This window comes from Bombina bombina, chromosome 5 (genome assembly GCF_027579735.1).
Source record: "Bombina bombina isolate aBomBom1 chromosome 5, aBomBom1.pri, whole genome shotgun sequence".
Lineage (NCBI taxonomy): Eukaryota > Metazoa > Chordata > Amphibia > Anura > Bombinatoridae > Bombina > Bombina bombina.
In genome coordinates, this window is record NC_069503.1 from 154,695,221 (window position 1) to 154,721,071 (window position 25,851).

The following is a 25,851-nucleotide window of genomic DNA, read 5'->3' on the forward strand; positions in this document are numbered from 1 at the left end:
TCCAACTCACCTAATTATGCTCTCAAAAGATAAAAACAAATTGAAAAACAAATTTTTAAATAAAGCATTAATATAAAAAATCTGTAACAAAAGTGTGCATTTATTTTTTGTTTACGTTGGTTATGGTGTAAAATAGTAAAATAAGAGATAAGAAAATACATTTCCTGGTTTCTTCATATATATCTAAAAAAACAGAAAATGTGTTTTCTTATCTTTTATTTACAATATTATATATATTATATAAAAATGCAATACCCCAAAAAAATACCTAGCTCCATAATTTTTTATATATTTTTCAAGCACTGTCTTAGAGTTCTGCTGTAACTGACACACCTCCTTGCTTCCCATACATACAGACATTTGTTAGACAGGCTTTTAATAATGAAAGACTGTGTAGAGGCGTTAGCATTATGTAGACAGTGACTGTGCACTAATAGTTTAAACATTGTACTGTCTTTCATTATTAAAAACCTTTCTTACAAATAATTAAACGTTATGTGCCACGGTTTACCTCACCCCAAATGCATCCCTCCCTTCTCCTCTTCCTCCTTTTCAGCTCTGCAGTGTGATTCCCTGTACCGAATTTTTCATGCAGATAAGACGGTTCTTCGTACTAAATTGGGGATTTCTCCCAAGGTGATGTCGGATCGAAACATTAATCAGAAAATTGTTGTTCTTTCCTTTTGTCCTAATCCTTCTTCCCATAAGGAACGTCTTTTGCATAACCTGAAAAGTTGTGCGTGCATCTAAAATTTTACCTAAAGCATCTAAAGATTTTCAGGCAATCTACTGCACTGTTTGTTGTTTTTTTCTGGAAAACGTAAGGCTCAGAAGTCCACTTCTACTACTCTTTCCCTCTGGTTAAGAAGTAAGATTCGTTTGCTTATGAGACTGCTGGACAGCAGCCTCCTGAGAGAATTATGGCTCATTCCACTAGGGCTGTCTCTTCATCTTGGGCTTTTAAAATTAAAGGGATACTGAACCCCAAATTTTTTCTTTCGTGATTCAGATAGAGCATGCAATTTTAAGAAACTTTATTAATTTACTCCTATTATCAATTTTTCTTTGTTCTCTTGCTATCTTTATTTGAAAAAGAAAGTCCAGGACCCTGGACAGCACTTGTTTATTGGTGGATGAATTTATCCAGCAATCAGCAAGAACATCCCAGGTTGTTTACCAAAAATGGGCCCGGTATCTAAAATTACATTCTTGCTTTTCAAATAAAGATACCAAGAGAATGAAGAACATTTGCTAATATGAGTAAATTAGAAAGTTGCTTAAAATGGCATGCTCTATCTGAATCACAAAAGAAAACATTTGGGTTCAGTGTCTCTTTAAGCTGCTGTGGAACAGATTTGCAGGGCGGCAACATGGTCCTCTTTGCATACTTTTTCCAAATTCTACAAATTTGATACTTTGCCTCGGCTGAGGCCTCTTTTGGGAGAAAGGGTTCTTCAAGCGGTGGTGCCTTCTGTTTAGGTCCTCCTGCCTTGCTCTCCCTCCCTGTTCCCTCTAGCTTAGGTATTGGTTCCCACTAGTAATTGGAATGATGTTGTGGACTCTCCATGCCATAGGAAAGAAAACAAAATTTATGCTTACCTGATAAATTTATTTCCGGGCATGGAGAGTCCACGACCCTGCCCTCTTTTTAAATAAAAATTCGGCAGTTTTTTGAGTAAACCTCAGGCACCTCTATACCCTTGTGTTTCTGCTTTTTCCATTTTCCTTCTGCTAAATGACTGGAGATTATGGGTAAGGGAAGTTACACTTAACAGCTTTGCTGGGGTGCTCTTTGCCTCCTCCTGCTGTCCAGGAGTTGAATATCCCACTAGTAATTGGAATTACGTTGTGGACTCTCCATGCCCGGAAAGAAAGAAATTTATCAGGTAAGCATAAATTTTGTTTTTATGCAATTTTTAAAAATAATATTAATCAGACAGTGTCATTATGAGTGTAACTGTACTTTTTAATATATTTTTGATATTTTGTGTGACACTTTTTATTCAAGCATTACATTTAACCAGAGCTCTGAGGTTATGATAACCTGACAAGTGTTAAATTCAATAACGCTTGAGCGAATGAGTTTGCTTTCAACTTGTAATAATAATGCTACTTCTGACACATGCAAACACCCGCGATAAATCCCTTATCATGTAACAGTTAGGGCGCCACTCGTAATTTGGCCCTAAATTCATGCACGTCCCTCTAATTATGGGTGCCACCATTTTGGAACCTAGGTTGCACTGCAGGTGTCTGAAGGAGGGATGCTACACATGTGCAGACACAATAGAATTAGACTAGAGGGAGGTGGAAATAACCCCAAAACTATGGTTATAAAATTATTTAGGGCTTGATTATGAGTGGTGCGCAAATTAGAACTCCCACTCGCTCTTAACTTTGGCTAGACGGAAGCTTGTTGTGCGTGTCGGGTTGCGCTCGTATTACAAGTTGAAAGAAATTGTTTTTTGTGCGAGCATAAAACCCGAGGCACGCAAAAAATATAGAGACTGTGTTAACTTTTTCTCCCTTAGACTTCAATAGAGCATGAAAAATGCAGAAAAAGCAGACAAAAAAACTAACACTCATATGCGTACGCTAACCTAACCGAGTATATTTAACAGCGCTAAACCCGACATGACATATTTATATTTAACATTCCAATGTTCTTAACATAGAAGAATCTGATCTATTTATTCTTAAATACAGGCACATATTATATATATATATATAAATATATATATACATATATAATATATATATTAGATATATATATATAATATATATATATATATTTATGATGTATAGCAAGAAGATTAGGCACCCCTGACAATTTCCATGATTTTCATTTATAAATATTAGGGGGTTTGGATCAGCAATTTCATTTTGATCTATCAAATAACTTAAGGACAACAGTATTATTTCAGTAGTGAAAGTGAGGTTTATTGGATTAACAGAAAATGCACAATATGCATCAAAACGAAAATAGACAGGGCACGCCAACAGAAATAGCACAATAATATTTAGTAGAAGCCTCCTTAAGCAGAAATAACAGCCTCTAGACGCTTGCTATAGGCCTGTAATGAGTGTCTGGATTCTGGATGAAGGTATTTTGGACCATTCCTTCTTGCAGATCAGTTAGGTTTAATGGTTGCCGAGCGATGGACAGCCCGCTTTAAATCACCCCACAGATTTTCAATAATATTCAGGTCTGGGGACTGGGATGGCCATTCCAGAACATTGTACTTGTTCCTCTGGCATAAATGCCAGAGTAGATTTTGAGCAGTGTTTTGGGTCGTTGTCTTGTTGAAATATCCAGCTCCAGATATAGAATGCCCTTGAATTTGAAAACCCCATGCCTCTTTAGGAAACTATAAAAAATGTAATATAGTAACCTTTACAAATTTATTCTGTTCAATTAATGCTGCATAAAATATTTAATAATGTAGAGAAGAAAGCAGATATTCTGAAAGGTTAAAGGGACACTGAACCCAATTTTTTTCATCTGTGATCAGATAGAGCATGCAATTTTATGCAACTTCTAATTTACTCCTATTATCAAATTTTCTTCATTCTCTTGTTATATTATTTGAAATGCACAAATGTAAATTTAGGGTGCCGGCCCATTTTTGGTGAACAACCTGGGTTTGTTCTTGCTGATTGGTGATAAATTCACCCCAAAATAAAGTGCTTTCTATGGTCTGAACCAAAAAAATAGTTTAGATGCTTCTTATTTCAAATAAAGAAAGCAAGAGAACAAAAAAATATGCTAATAGGCGTAAATTAGAAAGTTGCTTAAAATTGCATGCTCTATCTGAATCACGAAAGAAAAAAATTTGGGTTCAGTGTCCCTTTAACCAAAGTCATATAAACTCTGAGAAGAATAAGCCTACTAATATTAATTAAATTAAGGAAGGCTAGCTCCACCTAGTGGTTAAAAAGTAATACTATTTATATTGGATAATCAAAAAGATACACACATTCACTCATAGGAATAAACACATACTATTGCCAGCACCCAGGCACATGCATAATTAATACATACTGTACATACAACATATACACACAAACAGACAGACAGTAGTGCATTGCTGCTCCTGAGGCCAACCTATAGTTGCTTTTCAACAAAGATACCAAGAAAAGAAGAAAATAGATAATAACAAATAAATTGGGAAGTTTCTTAAAATTGTATGCTCTTAATCTGAATTATGACAGAAACATTTGTCGTATATATATGTCTGTTGTTTGTCTGGCTGTTTATCTATCTATCTATCTATCTATCTAATCTATTTATCTATACCAGAGAATTAAATAAAACCTACATTTTAGAATGGACTATGTACCTACTAGAGTCTTTGTTTTAATTTTCATGTGCAGGAAAAAATACTGGGTTTCTCTATTTAAAATGTGTTGCCATGACAACCAAATGTTTTTGGAATAGCTATAAAATTTTAATTGCTTAGCATAGTGTCATTTTACAGATCCCTATCCAATCTCCCATATTATTATTTTTTTAAATTAAATTTTTTAATAATTTTAAAAGGTAACAAAACAATGTTATACAAGAGTTCAGCCTGGTCAGCAATTAACGAAAGAAGTAAAGTACATAATATTTCAATTTTTTTATTATCGATTATTTGTAGAGCACAACAGATTCCGCAGCGCTAATAAACATAGGCGGTATACAAGGGTAGCAATTATAGGGATCAAATAGGTAGAGGGCCCTAGAGTCACATATTTAACTTATTTATTTATTTGCAATTGTTCTAATTGTTTTCATTTCCCATTCTTATTATGTAGGTTTATTAGAGCAGACAAGCCTTTTACCACGCTTACTCTCATTAGCATGTTTTCTCCAATTTTAAATTCACTATCTCCAACTCTTAAAAACAATATCTCCAACTCTTAAATCAATATCTCCAACTCTTAAATCTATATATCCAACTCTTAAATCTATATATCCATCTCTAAAGTCACTTCTCCAACTCTTAAATCAATATCTCAAACTATTAAATCAATATCTCCAACTCTTAAAGCAATATCTCCAACTCTTAAATCTATATATCCAACTCTGAAGTCACTTCTCCAACTCTTAAATCAATATCTCAAACTCTTAAATCAATATCTCCAACTCTTAAATCAATATCTCCAACTCTTAAATCTATATATCCAACTCTAAAGTCACTTCTTTAACTCTTAAATCAATATCTCCAACTCTTAAATCAATATCTCCAACTCTTAAATCAATATCTCCAACTCTTAAATCTATATATCCAACTCTAAAGTCACTTCTCCAACTCTTAAATCAATATCTCCAACTCTTAAATCAATATCTCCAACTCTTAAATCAATATATCCAACTCTTAAATCTATATATCCAACTCTAAAGTCACTTCTCCAACTCTTAAATCAATTTCTACAAATCTAATGTCACTTCTACAACTCTTAAATCAATATCTCCAACTCTTAAATCAATATCTCCAAATTTAAAGTCACTATATCCAACTCTTAAAATCAATATCTCCAACTCTTAAATCAATATCTCCAACTCTTAAATCAATATCTCCAAATTTAAAGTCACTTATCCAACTCTTAAATCAATATCTCCAACTCTTAAACAATATCTCCAACTCTTAATCAATATCTCCAAATTTAAATTCACTATATCCAACTCTTAAATCAATATCTCCAACTCTTAAATCAATATCTCCAACTCTTAAATCAATATATCCAACTCTTAAATCTATATATCCAACTCTAAAGTCACTTCTCCAACTCTTAAATCAATTTCTACAACTCTAATGTTACTTCTACACTCTTAAATCAATATCTCCAATTCTGAATTCACTTCTCCAACTCTTAAATCAATGGGGTCGAATTATCAAGCTCCAAATGGAGCTTGATGCCCCTGTTTGCGCGCAAGCCTTCAGGCTCGCCAGAAACAGGAGTTGTGAAGCAGCAGACTAATGTCTAAAGACCGCTGCTCCATAACTTGTCCGTTTGCTCTGAGGCTGTGGACAGAAATCAACCTGATCAAATATGATCGGGTTGATTGACACCCCCTGCTAGCTGTGAATCTACAGGGGGGCAGCATTGCACAAGCAGTTCACAAGAACTGCTTTTGTAATGATAAATGCTGACAGTGTATGCTGTCTGCATTTATCGATGTGCGGCGGATATGATACGCTACATTGTATCATGTCCGCTTGCACATTAATAAATTGGCCCATTATCTTCTAACTCTTAAAGGGACACTAAAACCCAAAAATTTTCTTTCAAAATTCAGGTAGAGAATACAATTTTAAACAACATTCCAATTTACTTCTATTGTCTAATTTGCTTCATTTTTTAGATATCCTTCATTAAAAAATTGCAATTTACATGGGTGAGCCAATCACAAGAGGCATCTATGTGCAGCCACCAATTAGCAGCTACTGCGCCTATCTAGATATGTTTTCAGTAAAGAATATCAAGAGAATGAAGCAAATTAGATAATAGAAGTAAATTAGAAAGGTTGTTTAAAATTGCATGCTCTTTCTAAATCATGAAAGAAAAAATGTGGGTTTCATGTCCCTTTAAATCAATATCTCCAACACTAAAGTCCCTTCTCCAACTCTTAAATCAATATCTCCAACTCTTAAATCAATTTCTCCCAACTCTTAAATTGATATCTCCAACTCTTAAATCAATATCTCCAACTCTTAAATCAATTTCTCCAACTCTTAATTGATATCTTCAACTCTTAAATCAATATCTCCAACTCTTAAATCAATTTCTCCAACTCTTAAATTGATATCTCCAACTCTTAAATCAATATCTCCAACTCTTAAATTAATGGGCTCCATTTATCATAGGCAGGGAGGACATTATTCGTTATTTCCAGAACTCGCTGGGAGAAAACAGCATATTCTGTCCGCGTTTAACATTGCACAATCAAAGTTTGTACAATGCTGCCCCCTTCTCAATGGTGGCCAATCAGCTGCTAGCAGGGGCAGTCAATAATCCAGATTGTATCGGTATGATTTCAATTTTCCAGGTGGACAGGTTAAGCGGCCGTGGACTTAAAGTGACATTAAACACTAAATAAATGCTAGATAGAATTACTAATTTAAAGAAAAAATTAGTTTCATTAGCTGTTTAAATATTGACAAAATAATTGTAAAGTTTTAGTGTCCATAAAACAATGGGAGATGCCATGTTGTAACTTAGGTTACCTTCTCTGCTGTGGCCAATTAGGGACAGTTATAAATAGGTCACTAGAGTGTGCAGCCAATGGCTGTGTGGGATATAACAGTGTTCTGCACTTCCATTTTTACAGGAACTGAACTGCTTACAATTTCAGAATGAAATTACAGGAAAAGGAGACAAAATAAATAATGAATGTATATTGCAGAGTTTTTATTTATTTATACAGTTTATCATTTTATATTACCATTTTAAAAAGTTTAATATCCTTTTAAGAGTGCTGCTACTTAATGATCATTTCAGGTGAACATGAAACGACAGAGCCCCAAAGCTGCTTTCGCAGCTTGATAAATGAGGCCCAATTTCTCCAACTCTAAAGTCACTTTTTCTTCAACTTCACAAAAATCACTCTCCTGTCTATTCTTAATCTTTATTTTTCAACTTCAAGCAGCAGGAGATTTGTTCTCTAAACCTAGCCTTACTCACAAGAAAGAAAGAAAGAAGGAAAGAAAGAAAGAAAGAAAGAAAGAAAGAAAGAAAGAAAGAAAGAAAGAAGGAAAGAAAGAGAGAAAGAGAGTAAGAAAGAGAGAAGGAACAAACAATAAAGAGAGATAAAAAGAAATAAAAGAAATTCCCTAAACATTGTGCTATGGCAACATCATTATGCAATGTGTCATGTCTGAATGTGAATCTGATCTGAATGTTTATATGTGAATCTGCCCTCCTGGGGTAAACCCCCCAGCTCCTCTGTGTAACTATGATATTTCCAACAAAATCAGAGGCAACCCAGGATTTCTTTAAAGCAAAAAAAGTCAATTTTATTGACGTTTCGGGGAATAAAACTCCCCTTCTTCAGAACAAAAAATATACACAGAAACCGTGCTTAAATACAGTGTAAAACAAACAGGTACTCCCTCTTCCTGTGAGAAAAAGCGCCAAAATGTCATCATTTCCGGTACAGGCTAGTGTGACCCAGGAAGTTTACAACAATCACTTCCGGTTGTGCAGTGCAACCTTAATAAATGTCTACTTATAAATAACAATTCTCAACATCGAGCATCACAATGTTACATCCAGTATATCAATGTGATGAATCACCCATCAACTTATCATACCCTAATATTCAGAGATGTCAGGTGTGAAATATAGTGTGTCCTAGTCATATGTTACCAATATCGTGTGCAGTATATCCCTGTCCGTGTTCGCACATCTAATTACCAGAAGTTACGTCACTTCCTGTGACTGGTCATAACAGAACTGCGTAGAACTAATGCCACTTCTGGGACCAGTATAAACAATAGCCATGTGTATTTAAGTGTATACAATCTCGTGTTAAATATGACTGTATTGCCACGATCTAATCAAAAGAACTGTAAACAACAAGTAAGTATAAGCGAACTTCAAGTGATCAACCATATATCCAATGTTCAAAAAAAATAATACAATTATGCACACACTCTAATAACGAACTCAGAGTATTGGCAACTATGTAAGATATCTTGACCCTTGTGTTATTATAGGTCATACAAGAGGGTACCTACTTCATCATCACTTATATCCTAGAATGATACAATTACTGGTTATTATACCACCTTCAAAAAAACCCACATCTGTTAGGTCAATCATAACATTATGTTAGTCTAGATCAGGACACTTCAGTGCCATGTAACGGGTGATTTAAGAGTGTACGTCACTTATAGGATGGAACTCTACATTGGTCTAGGGGGTATCGTGGTGACACCGCAAACTAAAAAAAAATCTGCGCTATCACACACTCTTACCAATGACTGAATATGGGGATATATATCCCGTCAAAAGACGGAAGACAACCCCCGTCAATCCCCATTATACTGGTCCCGGAAGTGGCATTAGTTCTCTGTAGTTCCATTATGGCCGGTCACAGGAAGTGACGTAACTTCCGGTAATTAGACAGAGATATACTGCACACAATATTGGTAACATATGACTAGGACACACTAGATTATAAACCTGACTTCACTGAATATAAGGGTATGATAAGTTGATGGGTGATTCATCACATTGATATACTGGATGTAACATTGTGATGCTCGATGTTGAGAATTGTTATTTATAAGTAGACATTTATTAAAGGGACAGTCAATCATAGAATTGTTATTGTTTTAAAAGATAGATAATCCCTTTATTACTCATTCCCCAGTTTTACATAACCAACACAGTTATATTAATGTACTTTTTACCTTTGTGATTACCTTGTATCTAGGAACCTTCTTCCAGCCCTATGATCACATGACTGTGACTGTTTATTATCTATTGTCTTAAATTTAGCATTGTTTTGTGCTAAATCTTAAATAACCCCCTGTGCCTGAACACAGTGTTATCTATATGGCCCACGTGTACTTTCTGTCTCTTTGTGTTGAAAAGAGATTTAAAAAGCATGTGATAAGAGGCAGCCCTCAAAGGCTTAGAAATTAGCATATGAGCCTACCTAGGTTTAGTTTAAACTAAGAATACCAAGAGAAAAAAAGCAAATTTGATGATAAAAGTAAATTGGAAAGTCAATTAAAATTAAAAGTCCTATCTGAATAATGAAGGTTTAATTTATACTTGACTGTCCCGTTAAGGTTGCACTGTACACCTGGAAGTTAATGTTGTAAACTTCCTGGGTCACACTAGCCTTTACCAGAAATGATGTAATTTTGGCACTTTTTCTCACAGGAAGAGGGAGTACCTGTTTGTTTTACACTATATTTAAGCACGGTTTGTGTGTATATTTTTTGTTCTGAAGAAAGGGAGTTTTATTCCCCGAAACGTCAATAAAATTGACTTTTTTGCTTTGAAGAAATCCTGGTTTGCCTCTGATTTTGTTGGAAATATATATATATTTACATATTCATACTTAGACATGCGTATGTATGTATCTTTATGTTAAATCCCTTTGCAGCCTTTTTTTCTAACACCTGAGACCTCATATCTTTGAGCCCTTATAGCTTTTTATTGCAATTTTTTAAAATATTTTTTTATTAGATGGTGTTATTATAAGTGCAACTGTACTTTTACATGTATTTTAGTGAAGTCACAATTTACCAATCTGCGTTAAATTAGATTGTGTTTAAGCGAACATGTTTACTTTCAACTCATAATACGCGTGCCACTTCATATGCACACAAAGAGCTGCAATAAACCCCTTTTCGCTTGCGCACAACAGTTAGCATGCCGCTCATAATCTAACCCTAAATACATTTTGTGCACCTCCTCTAATTATGGGTGCTGCTATTTTTGAACCAAGGTTACTCTACCTGCAACTGAAATGGAGTTGCTGCACACAAAATGCAGTAGCAGCTAGAGTTTAATATGGCAGCACCTATGACTAGAGAGAGGCGAGGAATAGCATCCATACTTGTTGGTGTGAAGGTTATGTATAGCTGCTCAGCCATGGTAAGTAAACGCATTTCAATAAACTCCCAGTGCACAGTTATTGTTCTGATGTTGCTTCCAGATGCCATTTGGAACTCTGTAATAAGTGACACAACAGATTATAGGGGATTTTCACATGCTACTCACTTCAGCATTCCATGACCCCACTTTGTAAGTTTGCGTGGTCTACCACTTCATGTCTGGGCTGATGTTGTTAATAGATGATTCCATCTCACAATAATATCAATTGCATTTGACAGTGGCAGATTTAGTATGGAAGAAAATTCATTATGACAGTGCCCCATTTAAAGTCACTGGGGTCTATTTGAAGCATCAGATGCTGCCTTCGACTCACTCCACTTCAATTCCGGCTGAAGTGGAAGTTAAGAAGCAGCGGTCCTAAGACTGCTGCTCCTTAACTCATCTGCCACCTCTGAGGTGGCGGACTGCAATCCGCCTGATCGAATACGATCGGACAGATTGACACCACCCGCTAGCGGCCGCAAATCTGCAGATGGTGGTATTGCACCAGCAGTTCACAAGAACTGCTGGTGCAATGATAAATGCCGACATCATATGCTGTCGGCATTTATCGATGTGCGGCGGACATGATCCGCTATATCGGATCATGTCCGTCCGCACATTAATGAATGGACCCCATAGAGCTCTTCATTATTACCCTTTTGTACTGTCAGTATTTGTCTATGGAGATTTCATGGTAATGTGCTGTATTTTATACACCTGTTAGCAATGCGTGTGACTGTAACATCTGAACTAGGGATGGGCGAATGTTTTGCAACATTCGAAAAATTTAAGGAATTTTAACACATTTGTTTGTTTCAAATTTCGAATGTCTGTACAACATTCTAACATTCTTGTAATGTAATAGTATTTCTAATGCTTTCTTTAAATATAATATTTGATTCAAAATTTTCTAATAATTCGATTCATATTATGCAATATTTAAATTCAAAATATTTGAATCGAGATATTGTATTTGTAATAGTATTTCTAATGCTCACTTTAAATGTCCTATTCAAATTATGCAATATTCGAAATAGGAACATTCAAATTGATATATTTGTTTCCACTATGTATCAATTTATCAATTAACTAAATTCCCTGCCACATGAACTATTGACCTTAATTTTTAATGGAATTCAAAATTTTGAATGAGGATATTCGATCTATCTATGAACATTCGAAAACGATAGTAACATTCGAAAATCGAATTTTAATGGGTTTCATTCATATCAACATTCAATTGTCCAAAAAGAATGTCCACAGGACTATTTATTCTACTAAACGAATAACACAATTTAAGCACATTCGCCCATCCCTAATCTGAACACAATTATTAGTACTTTTGGCTATTTAGTATATGTATATGTGTGGAAAATGTTAGCCATAGTTTAGATATTCTATTACATTATGCACTCAGGAGTCTGTTTTAATTTCTAAGTTGACATATACCTAGCTAGAAACCTTTACTTCCAGTATTATATTACATGAAAATCTACAGTATATACATCATTTTCATGTGATATTTTCTTATTGCTTAATTCAAGCCAATATCTCTTTGTTTTATATATTACAGGTACTCCCTTGATATGTGTGACTATTTGGGCGGTACTAAGACTTCATTTTGATGACCAGGGGTATGTATACAATGAAATTACAATACATTTTCAATCTTCCAAAACTTAGCAGCTACTGAAATAATTTATTTTACTAATTTGCCAGAAGTGTAACATTTTTTTATTGTCAAAGAAGTCTCAACATTTGCCAAACAAGACATTTGCAACAAATAGTTAGGTTACATCACATAATTGAGCAATACATATTAGCCGCCCACCACATAACAGACATGGAATGGTGGTACTGTATACAATATTGTTGCTAAAAGACAATACATATTGGCCTTCTGGCTTTTTATGATAAGCATGAAAAGACCTCCCCAACAATCAATCGCATTTATAATATAAAGGAGAAGAGACGTAGTGGTAAGAGGACCTCTGGAGAAGAGGAGAAGAGAAGAGAGAGAGAGAGGAGGAAAAGAAGTTTGAGCACCTGTGGGGTAGTTTTCTTAGAGAGTCTGGTATTTTATAATACTAGGGATCTCCTGGTTTGCATTCTGACTGTATCTTCCCATACTGTCCACTCCTCCCATATCTGCAGGAATTCCTGCCTTTTATCTAATAAATTAGATGCTATGCTTTCCATCTGGTGATAGAATCTGATTTTATTTAATATGATATCATAGTGGGGTACAGTTGTTTTCCAATATTTCGCTATTACCGTTCTAGCAGCCGTACATATAATATTCACTAGTTTTAAGGAGTGTTTGTGTAATCCTGGAATAGGAGCATGTAAGAGAGCCTGCTCCATATTCAGTGTAATCTGCCTATTAAAAATCTTACTCAATAAATCTGAAGTCGCCTCCCAAATTTTAGCACTTTCAGGACACTCCCACCACATATGGGTATATGTGCCCTCTGATGGGCAGCCTCGGTAGCACCTAGGTATACCTTCTAGTTCTGTTACCGATTGAAGATGATGTAATCTACCCGGGTAATTGTACCATCTGTATGTTACCTTAATATAGTTCTCCTTTAAGTTTGCGCTAATGGAGCAGGCTAAACCTTTTTGGATTATGCTTGCCCATTCTGTTAAGTCCCAAGAAAGGTTAGCTTCTTTTTCCCATTTTTTAATGTAGTAAGGTTTCTCTGACCTTTGTTTAGTGAATAAAAACTGATATAGTCTAGATATAGTACCTCTAGTCCTAGTGGTTGAACTGCAGAGTTTCTCATATAATGTAGTGCCGCTTGAAACTCGCGATCTATTTGCTTCTTCTATCTTAGCTCTTAATTGGAAGTAGTGAAACCAGGAATGTGGTGTAGAGGGTGGAAGAGAGTTATATTGTTGGAACGAGATCGTCTCAGAGTTACAGGATGTGTCAGCTATCCTATATAGGCCTTTGTTAGCCCAAATGACCATTACTGTTTTAAATAGATTTTTTCAATTTTTCTTGTTTATCAGACTGTCATTTATATGTTAGTATAGTAAAGATTCCTAGTCAGATAACATTCGGCAAGATTGTGAGTTGTGTGTTAAGGTAAAAAAGCAGCGTTAAGAGGTCCTAACGCTGCTTTTATACGCCCACTGCTATTACGAGTCTTGAAGGTTTAGGGTCACCACACACTTCTTTGGCCTTACCGCAAAACGACTTACGTAAACTTCATAAAGTCTTTGTTTCTATGGGACTTCCATAGCGCCGGTATTACGAGTCTGTTCTGGGAGGCCAAAAACTGAGCAGTACACCCTACCCTGTCAAGATCCGTAACGCATTCTAAAGTCAGTAGTTAAGAGTTTTATGGTGCAACGCTGTAACATAAAACTCATAACTAAAGTGCTAAAAAGTACACTAACACCCATAAACTAACTATTAACCCCTAAACCGAGGACTCCCGCATCGCAAACACTATCATAAAATTTTAACCCCTAATCTGCCGCTCCGGACACCGTCGCCACCTACATTATATTTATTAACCCCTAATCTGCTGCCCCTCAACATCGCAGACACCTACATTATATTTATTAACCCCTAATCTGCTGCCCCCAATTTCGCCACAACTACCTACATTTATTAACCCCTAATCTGCCGCCCCAACATCGACGCCACTATAATAAACATATTAACCCCTAAACCGCCACCCTCCCGCCTCGCAAACATTAGTTAAATATTATTAACCCCTAATCTGCCACCCCCAACATCACCGCCACTATACTATATGTATTAACCCCTAAACCTAACCCTAACACCCCCTAGCTTAAATATAATTTAAATAAATATGAAGAAAATTACTATCATCAACTACATTATTCCTATTTAAAACTAAATACTTACCTATAAAATAAACCCTAAGCTAGCTACAATATAACTAATAGAGTTACATTGTAGCTAGCTTAGGGTTTATTTTTATTTTACAGGCAAGTTTGTATTTATTTTAACTAGGTATAATAGTTATTAAATAGTTATTAACTATTTAATAACTGCCTAGCTAAAATAAATACAAAAGTACCTGTAAAATAAAACCTAACCTAAGTTACACTAACACCTAACACTACACTATAATTAAATAAATTAACTAAATTAACAACAATTAAATCAATTAAATTAAATTAGCTAAAGTCCAAAAAAACACTAAATTACAGAAAATAATAAACAAATTACAAGATATTTAAACTAATTACACATAATCTAATAGCCCTATCAAAATACAAAAAGCCCCCCAAAATAAATAAAAAACCCTAGCCTAAACTAAACTACCAATAGCCCTTAAAAGGGCCTTTTGCGTGGCATTGCCCCTAAGTAATCAGCTCTTTTACCTGAAAAAAATGCTAACACTGGTTGTGTGGGTGGTGGGTTTTACTGTTGGGGGGTTGTTTGTATTTTTTTTCAGGTAAAAGAGCCTATTACTTTGGGGCAATGCCCTGCAAAAGGCCCTTTAAAGGGCTATTGGTGGTTTTGTTTAGGCTAGGGTTTTTTTTTATTTGGTGGGGGGGGGGGGTGTATTTTGATAGGGCTATTAGATTAGGTGTAATTAGTTTAAATATCTTGTAATTTGTTTATTATTTTCTGTAATTTAGTGTTTGTTTGTTTTTTGTACTTTAGCTAATTTAATTTAATTGATTTAAATGTTGTTAATTTAGTTCATTTATTTAATTATAGTGTAGTGTTAGGTGTTAATGTATCTTAGGTTAGGTTTTATTTTACAGGTACTTTTGTATTTATTTTAGCTACATAGTTATTAAATAGTTAATAACTATTTAATAACTACTGTACCTAGTTAAAATAAATACAAACTTGCCTGTAAAATAAAAATAAACCCTAAGATAGCTACAATGTAACTATTAGGTATATTGTAGCTATCTTAGGGTTTATATGTGTATATTCACATATTAACACATAAATAAATATATATGTGTGTTTATAAACATATACAGTATATTTCATGTAAAAACACAGTCCCCATAGACCGCTATGTAAAGGCACTTTTCAGTTATTTTTTTAAAGATGGTCATATTTTTTATTTTCGTAAAGTAACTGTACACTTTATTTTGGGGGCGATTGGGGGACCTTTTTTAATTAACTAGAGGTCTTACCTCTGGTTAATTGCGCTTAGCACAAAGTGGCTGGTTATTTAACGTGCGCCCGTTAAATTTGCCTCTTTACGGGCGCACATTAAAATTGCTCTCCACTTGTAATCTAGCCCTGTGTGTTAACCACTGCAAAAGAGTGTTTAAAATCAGCTCAAGGGCACTACTGGAATATAGTGGAACACATCTGATGAGATAATGACAAGTTGCACACATGGTAGCCTTCAGTCATCAGCAATGCCCAAGTAGGGAATTGCTCATCTTTTGCTGATTTTAATCATGTGTTTAATTTAACCCCTTTGCAGGGTTTAAAAACAGAGTTATGTGCTAGCAACTGTGCAATAATAAAATATGTTAATAAATTAAAGCCTTTTCTTTTTATGCTGTATCCCCTTTAATCTTTTTGTGAATCAATACAATTAATCAAGCTAAAATGTTTACAAAAAAATACAGGTGTGGCGGAAAGTATTAGTACCCTTCCACTTTTTAAGGAAAACATACAATTATCCCTGAACTTAATAAAAATTGACAAAAGTAGAACAGGAACTTCCCTTTTATTTCACATATTACTTTAAAGAGTAAAATAAATGAGAATGGGACGGGCAAAAATATTCATATTCTTAACCTAATATTTCAAAACACAGCCTTTGGAGATAATAACTGCAATCAAGCGCTTTCTGCAGCTCTGAATAAGATTGCTACATTATTCAACTGGGATTTCGGCCCACTCTTCTTAAGCAAACTGCTCAAGTTCTCTTAGGTTTGATGGGTGCCTTTTCCCAACTGTGAGTTCCAGCTCTTTAAACAGATGTTCAATGGGATTCAGACCTGAACTCATAGAAGGCCACTTCAGAACGGTTCAATGTTTTCTTCTCATCCATACTTGGGTGATTTTTGAGGTATGTTTCGGGTAATTATCCTGCTGGAGGGCCATGACTTGCAGTACGTTTTGCTCCAGAATGCCTTAATAGTCTTCTGATTGCATCATGTCCTGCATAGGATTTAGGCACCTAGTGCCAGAGGCAGAAAAGCAACCCAAAACATCACTGACTCTCCTCCATGTTTCACGGTAGGGATGGTGCTCTTTTCTTTGAAAGCTTCTTTTTTCCTTCTGTAAACAAGCTCTACTTCTGTTTTATCTGTCCAAAAGACGTTCTCCCAGAAGGATTGTGGCTTGTCAACATACATTTTTACAAACTCCAGTCTGGCTTTTTTGTGTTTTTCTCTTAAAATGCAAGGGAACTAATATTTAAAATGCAAAGGTACCAATATTTTGGCCATGTCTGCAGCTATCATTTCTCTTACATTTCACTTCTAGTATTCATAGCTGTTACTTTGTATCTTGTGTCCTCTTCTGTTTAGCAGTAGTGTTCATAACTTTGTTAAAAACTTGGTTTTCAACCAGGGTGTCATAATGCAGAAGTTTGTAATACTATTTGAAGGAACAGTGCCACCCTCAATCCTTTCAGTGAGTGAATGAGACACAGCTTATTTGATTTATAAGTAGGTCTGTATAAACATTCTGAATATGCATATAATGACTGGAAAATATTTCCATATTGATTGTGTGAACATCATTAATGTCAGTATGACCTGAGGGATGACAGGAAATCACAGTGCCTTTAAAACAATTGATTAAGCTATTCCACTGACAACTCCTGATCACTGAACACTGCCTGAGGTCAAATAGGGAATGAACCTAAAAGGGACATAACATTTTTTTAATATGTGCATATAATATACAGGGAGTGCAGAATTATTAGGCAAGTTGTATTTTTGAGGATTAATTTTATTATTGAACAACAACCATGTTCTCAATGAACCCAAAAAACTCATTAATATCAGAGCTGAATAGTTTTGGAAGTAGTTTTTAGTTTGTTTTAGTTTTAGCTATTTTAGGGGGATATCTGTGTGTGCAGGTGACTATTACTGTGCATAATTATTAGGCAACTTAACAAAAAACAAATATATACCAATTTCAATTATTTATTTTTACCAGTGAAACCAATATAACATCTCAACATTCACAAATATACATTTCTGACATTCAAAAACAAAACAAAAACAAATCAGTGACCAATATAGCCACCTTTCTTTGCAAGGACACTCAAAAGCCTGTCATCCATGGATTCTGTCAGTGTTTTGATCTGTTCACCATCAACATTGCGTGCAGCAGAAACCACAGCCTCCCAGACACTGTTCAGAGAGGTGTACTGTTTTCCCTCCTTGTAAATCTCACATTTGATGATGGACCACAGGTTCTCAATGGGGTTCAGATCAGGTGAACAAGGAGGCCATGTCATTAGATTTTCTTCTTTTATACCCTTTCTTGTGAGCCACGCTGTGGAGTACTTGGACGCGTGTGATGGAGCATTGTCCTGCATGAAAATCATGTTTTTCTTGAAGGATGCAGAATTCTTCCTGTACCACTGCTTGAAGAAGGTGTCTTGCAGAAACTGGCAGTAGGACTGGTAGTTGAGCTTGACTCCATCCTCAACCCGAAAAGGCCCCACAAGCTCATCTTTGATGATACCAGCCCAAACCAGTACTCCACCTCCACCTTGCTGGCATCTGAGTCAGACTGGAGCTCTCTGCCCTTTACCAATCCAGCCACGGGCCCATCCATCTGGCCCATCAAGACTCACTCTCATTTCATCAGTCCATAAAACCTTAGAAAAATCAGTCTTGAGATATTTCTTTGCCCAGTCTTGACGTTTCAGCTTGTGTGTCTTGTTCAGTGGTGGTCATCTTTCAGCCTTTCTTACCTTGGCCATGTCTCTGAGTATTGCACACCTTGTGCTGTTGGGCACTCCAGTGATGTTGCAGCTCTGAAATATGGCCAAACTGGTGGCATGTGGCATCTTGGCAGCTGCACGCTTGACTTTTCTCAGTTCATGGGCAGTTATTTTGCGCCTTGGTTTTTCCACACGCTTCTTGCGACCCTGTTGACTATTTTGAATGAAACGCTTGATTGTTCGATGATCACGCTTCAGAAGCTTTGCAATTTTAAGAGTGCTGCATCCCTCTGCAAGATATCTCACTATTTTTGACTTTTCTGAGCCTGTCAAGTCCTTCTTTGGCCCATTTTGCCAAAGGAAAGGAAGTTGCCTAATAATTATGCACACCTGATATAGGGTGTTGATGTCATTAGACCACACCCCTTCTCATTACAGAGATGCACATCACCTAATATGCTTAATTGGTAGTAGGCTTTCGAGCCTATACAGCTTGGAGTAAGACAATATGCATAAAGAGGATGATGTGGTCAAAATACTCATTTGCCTAATAATTCTGCACTCCCTGTATTTGCAATTACGTTGTGCATTATGATGATTTCTGTTGAGTGTCTTAGCTCTCTTTATTGTGGCTAATTAGGGCGAGTTGTAAATTAATGTGTCCACTACTTTAGCAATCAAGTGAACCTTGAGGACTTCAAAAAGAGAAAGTAGACTTGGTCAGGTTTAGAGATACCATTTCGCTATTTCTATATCATTCAGTCCCTGAAACTAAATTCTATTGTATAGCATTCAAGGGCTCTAGGTTTTACTTAAAGGCCTAGCATAAGCTTTCTCCATCCACTATCTGTCCAGTTCCTCTTACAGACTGGACGTCTCTTTCTTCTCACACTGGCTCAGCCCTTCCCATAGGCTGGGCTTCACTCCAACACTTGTTACCTTATTCTATTCACATACTGAAGATTTCGACTAATCCAAATGTATTTCCTAGTCTGATATATTGAAAGAAATATATTATTTTCATGGCTAACTCAGAATCCCCACACACACTAATACTAATGTATAAATACATCCAGCAGTGAACTTACTTAGTGGTGAAGGTAAAGGTATTAAAGAAAGACTGTTACTACTCACCACATTATTTGTTTTCCTCCTGTGGCTGTAGTTATCTTTAATGAAATTGAGCTCTATTTACCAAACAATCGGCTAGATTACGAGTTTTGTGTTATGAGTAAAAAAGCAGCGCTAAGGCTCATAACGCTGCTTTTTCACTACCGCTGCTATTACGAGTCTTGTAGGTACAGCTGTCCCGCGCACTTTTTTTGGCCGTACCGCAAATTAACTTACGCAATTTTCGTAAAGTCTTTTTTCAATGGGACTTCCATAGCCCCGAAATTACAAGCTTTTTCTGGGAGGCCAAAAATGAGCGGTACAGCCTATCCTGCAAGATTCGTAACGCATTCTAAAGTCAGTAGTTATGAGTTTTACACTACAAAGCTGTAGCATAAAACTCATAACTAAAGTGTTAAAAAGTACACTAACACCCATAAACTACCTATTAACCCCTAAACCGAGGCCCTACAGCATTGCAAACACTAAAATGAAATTATTAACCCCTAACCTGCCATGCCTGACATCGCAGCCACTATAATAAACTTATTAACCCCTAAACCGCCACACTCCCGCCTCGCAAACACTAGTTAAATATTATTAACCCCTAATCTGTCGTCCCTAACATTGCCGCCACCTACCTACATTTATTAACCCCTAATCTTCCTCCCCCAACGTCGCCGCCACTATACTATATTTATTAACCCCTAAATCTAAGTCTAACTCTAACACCCACTAACTTAAATATAATTTAAAAAAATCTAAATAAAATCTACTATTAATAACTAAATAATTCATATTTAAAACTAAATACCTGTAAATTAAACCCTAAGCTAGCTACAATATAACTAATTAGTTACATTGTATCTGGCTTAGGGTTTATTTTTATTTTACAGGCAAGTTTGTATTTATTTTAACTAGGTAGAATAGTTACTAAATAGTTATTAACTATTTACTAACTACCTAGTTAAAATAAATAAAAAAATACAAATTTACCTTTAAAATAAAACCTAACCTGTCTTACAATAAAACCTAACCTTACACTACAATTAAATTACCTAAATTAAATACAATTAACTAAATTAAATACAATTACCTAAATTACAAAAACAAACAAACACTAAATTACACAAAATAAGAAACAAATTACAAGATATTTAAACTAATTACACCTAATCTAATAGCCCAATCAAAATAAAAAAGCCCCCCAAAATAAAAAAAACCTAGGCAAAACTAAACTACCAATAGCCCTTAAAAGGGCCTTTTGCGGGGCATTGCCCCAAAGAAATCAGCTCTTTTACCTGTAAAAAAAATACAAACAACCCCCAACAGTAAAACCCACCACCCACACAACCAACCCCCCAAATAAAATCCTAACTAAAAAAACCTAAGCTCCCCATTGCCCTGAAAAAAGCATTTGGATGGGCATTGCCCTTAAAAGGGCATTCAGCTCTATTGCAGCCCAAAGCCCTAACCTAAAAATAAAACCCACCCAATAAACCCTTAAAAAACCAAACACTAACCCCTGAAGATCTGCTTACAGTTTTGAAGAGCCGACATCCATCCTCAACGAAGCCGGGAGAAGTCCTCAACGAAGCAGCAAGAAGTCCTCAATGAAGCCGGGAGAAGTCCTCAACAAAGCAGCAAGAAGTCCTCAATGAAGCCGGGAGAAGTCTTCATTCAAGCCGGGAGAAGTGGTCCTCCAGACGGGCAGAAGTCTTCATCCAGACAGCATCTTCTATCTTCATCCATCCGGCATGCAGCAGGTCCATCTTCAAGACATCTGATGCGGAGCATCCACTTCTTTCCGACGACTAACAATGAATAAAGGTTCCTTTAAGTGACGTCATCCAAGATGGCGTCCCTTAGATTCCGATTTGCTGATAGAATTCTATCAGCCAATCGGAATTAAGGTTGAAAAATCAGCTCCAATCAGCCAATAGAATGCAAGCTCAATCCTATTGGCTGATTGGATCAGCCAATAGGATTGAAGTTCAGATAGAATTCAGATAGAATTCAGATAGAATTCTATCAGCCAATCGGAATCTAAGGGATGCCATCTTGGATTATGTCACTTAAAGGAACCTTCATTTGTCGTTAGTCATCGGAAAGAAGAGGATGCTCCACGCCGGATGTCTTGAAGATGGACCCGCTCCGCGCCGGATGGATGAAGATAGAAGATGCCGTCTGGATGAAGACTTCTGCCCTTCTAGAGGACCACTTCTCCTGGATTGAATGAAGACTTTTCCCGGCTTTGTTGAGGACTTCTTGCCGCTTCGTTGATGACTTCTCCCGGCTTCGTTGAGGATGGATGTCGGCTCTTCAAAACTGTAAGTGGATTTTCAGGGGTTAGTGTTAGGTTTTATAAGGGTTTATTGGGTGGGTTTTATTTTTAGGTTAGGGCTTTGGGCTGCATTAGTGCTAAATGCCCTTTTAAGGGCAATGCCCATCCAAATGCCCTTTTCAGGGCAATGGGGAGCTTAGGTTTTTTTTGTTAGGATTTTATTTGGGGGGTTGGTTGTGTGGGTGGTGGGTTTTACTGTTGGGGGGTTGTTTGTATTTTTTTACAGGTAAAAGAGCTGATTTATTTGGGGCAATACCCTACAAATGGCCCTTTTAAGGGCTATTGGTAGTTTAGTTTAGTCCAGGGTTTTTTTTTATTTTGGGGCTTTTTAATTTTGATAGGGCTATTAGATTAGGTGTAATTAGTTTAAATATCTTGTAATTTGTTTTTTATTTTGTGTAATTTTGTGGGGTTTTTTTGTAATTTAGGTAATTGTATTTAATTTAGGTAATTTATTTAATTGTAGTGTAAGGTTAGGTTTTATTGTAACACAGGTTAGGTTTTATTTTACAGGTAAATTTGTATTTATTTTAACTAGGTAGTTAGTAAATAGTTAATAACTATTTAGTAGCTATTCTTCCTAGTTAAAATAAATACAAACTTGCCTGTAAAATAAAAATAAACCCTAAGCTAGATACAATGTAACTATTAGTTTTACAGGTAAGTATTTAGTTTTAAATAGGAATTATTTAGTTATTAATAGTAGATTTTATTTAGATTCATTTTAATTATATTTAAGTTAGTGGGTGTTAGGGTTAGACTTAGGTTTAGGGGTTAATAAATATAGTATAGTGGCGGTGGCGTTGGGGGCAGCAGATTAGGGGTTAATAAGTGTAGGTAGGTTGTGGCAACATTGGGAGTGGGAGATTAGGGGTTAATAAATATAATGTAGGTGTCGGCGATGTTGGGGGCAACAGATTAGGGGTTAATAAGTATACTGTAGGTGGCGGCGATGTCGGGAGCGGCAGATTAGGGGTTAATAAATATAATGTAGGTGTCAGCGATGTCGGGGGTGGCAGATTAGGTGTTAATAAGTGTAAGATTAGGGGTGTTTAGACTCAGGGTTCATTTTAGGGTGTTAGGTGTAAACATAAATTTAGTTTCCCCATAGGAATCAATGGGGCTGCGTTACGGAGCTTTACGCTGCTTTATTGCAGGCTTTTTTTCATTCTGCTCCCCCCATTGATGTCTATGGGGAAATCGTGCACAAGCACGTACAACCATATTACCGCTGACTTAAGCAGCGCTGGTATTGGAGTGCGGTATGGAGCTCAATTTTGCTCTACGCTCACTTCTTATCTTTTAACGCCGGGTTTATAAAAACCTGTAATACCAGCACTGTAGGTAAGTGAGCGGTGACAATAATGTGCAAGTTAGCACCGCACCCCTCTTACCGCAAAACTTGTAATCTAGCCGAGTGATTGTTGCTTCACTTAAGACCGCTGCTCCTAAACTTTCAACCACCTAAATGGTGTGGGGTTTGAAATTATCCCAATCTGATCAGGATGATCGACAGTCCCTGCTAGTGACCGATTGGCTGGGAGTGAGCAGGGGGCAGCATTGCATTGGTCACTTTACAAGTGCTGTCTAGTGAAGCTTTGTATCCTCACACTAGATAATGCAATATTGTAGCTTAAATATTCTTTCACCCTCTAACAGAAGCAGTGCTCATCCTCAGATCACTGTCATTGTAGTCATTATGGCAAGCTGTATTGTATTCTTCAGCTTTGCATGCACAATACCGAGCAGAAGCTGTACATTTTTGCAGTGGCTGCATTGCTCGATATTATTCCAGAGGACTTTTTTTATACTTGGTTTGTAACTTAATTGTGAAAAAAATCAACAAAAATGCAATGCTTCCACTCTCATTTATGTAGGCTTAAAGTGACACTGAACCCAATTTTTTTCTTTCATGATTCAGATAGAGCAAGCAATTTTAGGCACCTTTCTAATTTACTCCTATTATCATTTTTTTGTTCTCTTGGTATCTTTATTTGAGAAAGCAGGAATGTAAGCTTACGAGCAGGCCCATGTTTGGTTCAGCACCTGGGTAGCGCTTGCTGGTTGCTGGTTTTGAAAAAAGCAGGAATGTAAACTTACGAGCCGGCCCCTCTTTGTTTAAGCACCTAAGTAGCACTTGCTGATTTGTGGCTACATTTAGCCACCCATCGGCAAGTGCTACCTAGGTGCTGAACCAAAGATGGGCCAGCTTGTAAGCTTACATTTCTGCTTTTTCAAATAAAGATACCAAGAAAACGAAGAAAATAATTAATCGGAGTAAATTAGTAAGTTGCTTAAAAAAGTGCATGCTTTATCTAAATCATGACAGAAAAAAATGGGTTTAGTGTCCCTTTAACCCCTTAACCACCAGACCATTTTTCAATTTTCTTACCCTTAAGGACAAGGGCTATTTTTACATTTCTGCAGTGTTTGTGTTTAGCTGTAATTTTCCTCTTACTCATTTACTGTACCCACACATATTATGTACAGTTTTTCTTGACATTAAATTGACTTTCTAAAGATATCATTATTTTCATCATATCTTATAATTTACTATAGAAAAAATGATAAAATATGAAGAACAAATGGAAAAAAACACACTTTTTCTAAATTTGACCTCCAAAATCTGTTACACATCTACAACCACCAAAAAACAACCATGCTAAATAGTTTCTAAATTTTGTCCTGAGTTTAGAAATACCCAATTTCCAAACCACTTTTTTTCAAAATTAGCGATAGTTACATTGGAACACTAATATCTGTCAGGAATCCCTGAATATTCCTTGACATGTATACATTTTTTTTTAGACATCCCAAAGTATTGATCTAGGCCAATTTTGGTATATTTCATGCCACCATTTCACAGCCAAATGCGATCACATAAAAAAAAATTGTTCACTTTTTCACAGTTTTTTTCACAAACTTTAGGTTTCTCACGGAAATTATTTACAAGCAACTTGTGCAATTATGGCATTAATGGTTGTAAATGCTTCTCTGGGATACCCTTTGTTCAGAAATAGCAGACATATATGGCTTTGGCATTGCTTTTTGGTAATTAGAAAACCTCTAAATGCCACTGCACACCACACATGTATTATGCTCAGCAGTGAAGGGGTTAATTAGGGAGAATGAAGGGAGCTTGTAGGGTTAATTTTAGCTTTAGTGTAGTGTAGTAGATGTGACAGACCCCTCTGTCAACCTTCCTACAGATTATGGATTCGGGCATTATGTTAAGTCACCCTGTGCCCATTATAGGTACAGGGTGAAAATCCAACAGTACTGGAGGGGTTAACTTCAGTTTTGAGTAACTGTTGTTGGAGGGGTTAACTTCAGTTTTGAGTAACTGTTTTGTCTAAGACAGTTGGAGTTGTTTTTAAACCAGAAGTAAGTAGGAGAAGGACTATAAACAAGTATCTGAGCAAAAGGACCTGATTTTAAAGAAAACACAGAGCTCTGAGAGTTGAAGGAGAGTGTCAACCAGGTGGGAGACCTGAATAACTACCGGGCATATAGCCCTCAATAAAGTAGATTCTGTTTTACCCTCAAGACGGAGCTTGGTCTCGTGTTTGTGGGGAAATTAACTGGATTCATGTGTTGCTGATCCCGTATTCAGGGCATCTTTCATCTGGTATTAACCCTCGATAACAGGGTTATACCATAACAATTGGTGGCAAGCGATGGGATGATCCTCATCACCCAGAAGAGCAACTACACATCCGGACCTAATGGAATACCGTATGAAAGGCTGAAAAGAGCCACCCTTAAAGACCTGCTACAACAACAGGGCCGACAGCCCAGTAACCTCAGGAAGAGGGAGATTATTACAATACTGACCGAGATGGATGGAGTACCAGGGCCCGAAGGAACCAATGAGCCCAGAATATCAGACAGAATCCCTGAAGAAGCAAGCTTTGACCGGGCGGT

At 36.3% G+C, this 25,851-nt stretch overlaps 1 protein-coding gene across 1 annotated transcript in view; it reads left to right on the forward strand.

Moving 5' to 3' along the window:
* Positions 1–25,851, forward strand: part of ADCYAP1R1 (ADCYAP receptor type I) — a 490,746-nt gene that overhangs the window by 390,211 nt on the left and 74,684 nt on the right. Inside the window, 1 exon segment of the mRNA XM_053715660.1 lies at positions 12,175–12,236. Within this exon segment, the coding sequence (XP_053571635.1) occupies positions 12,175–12,236 (62 nt within the window).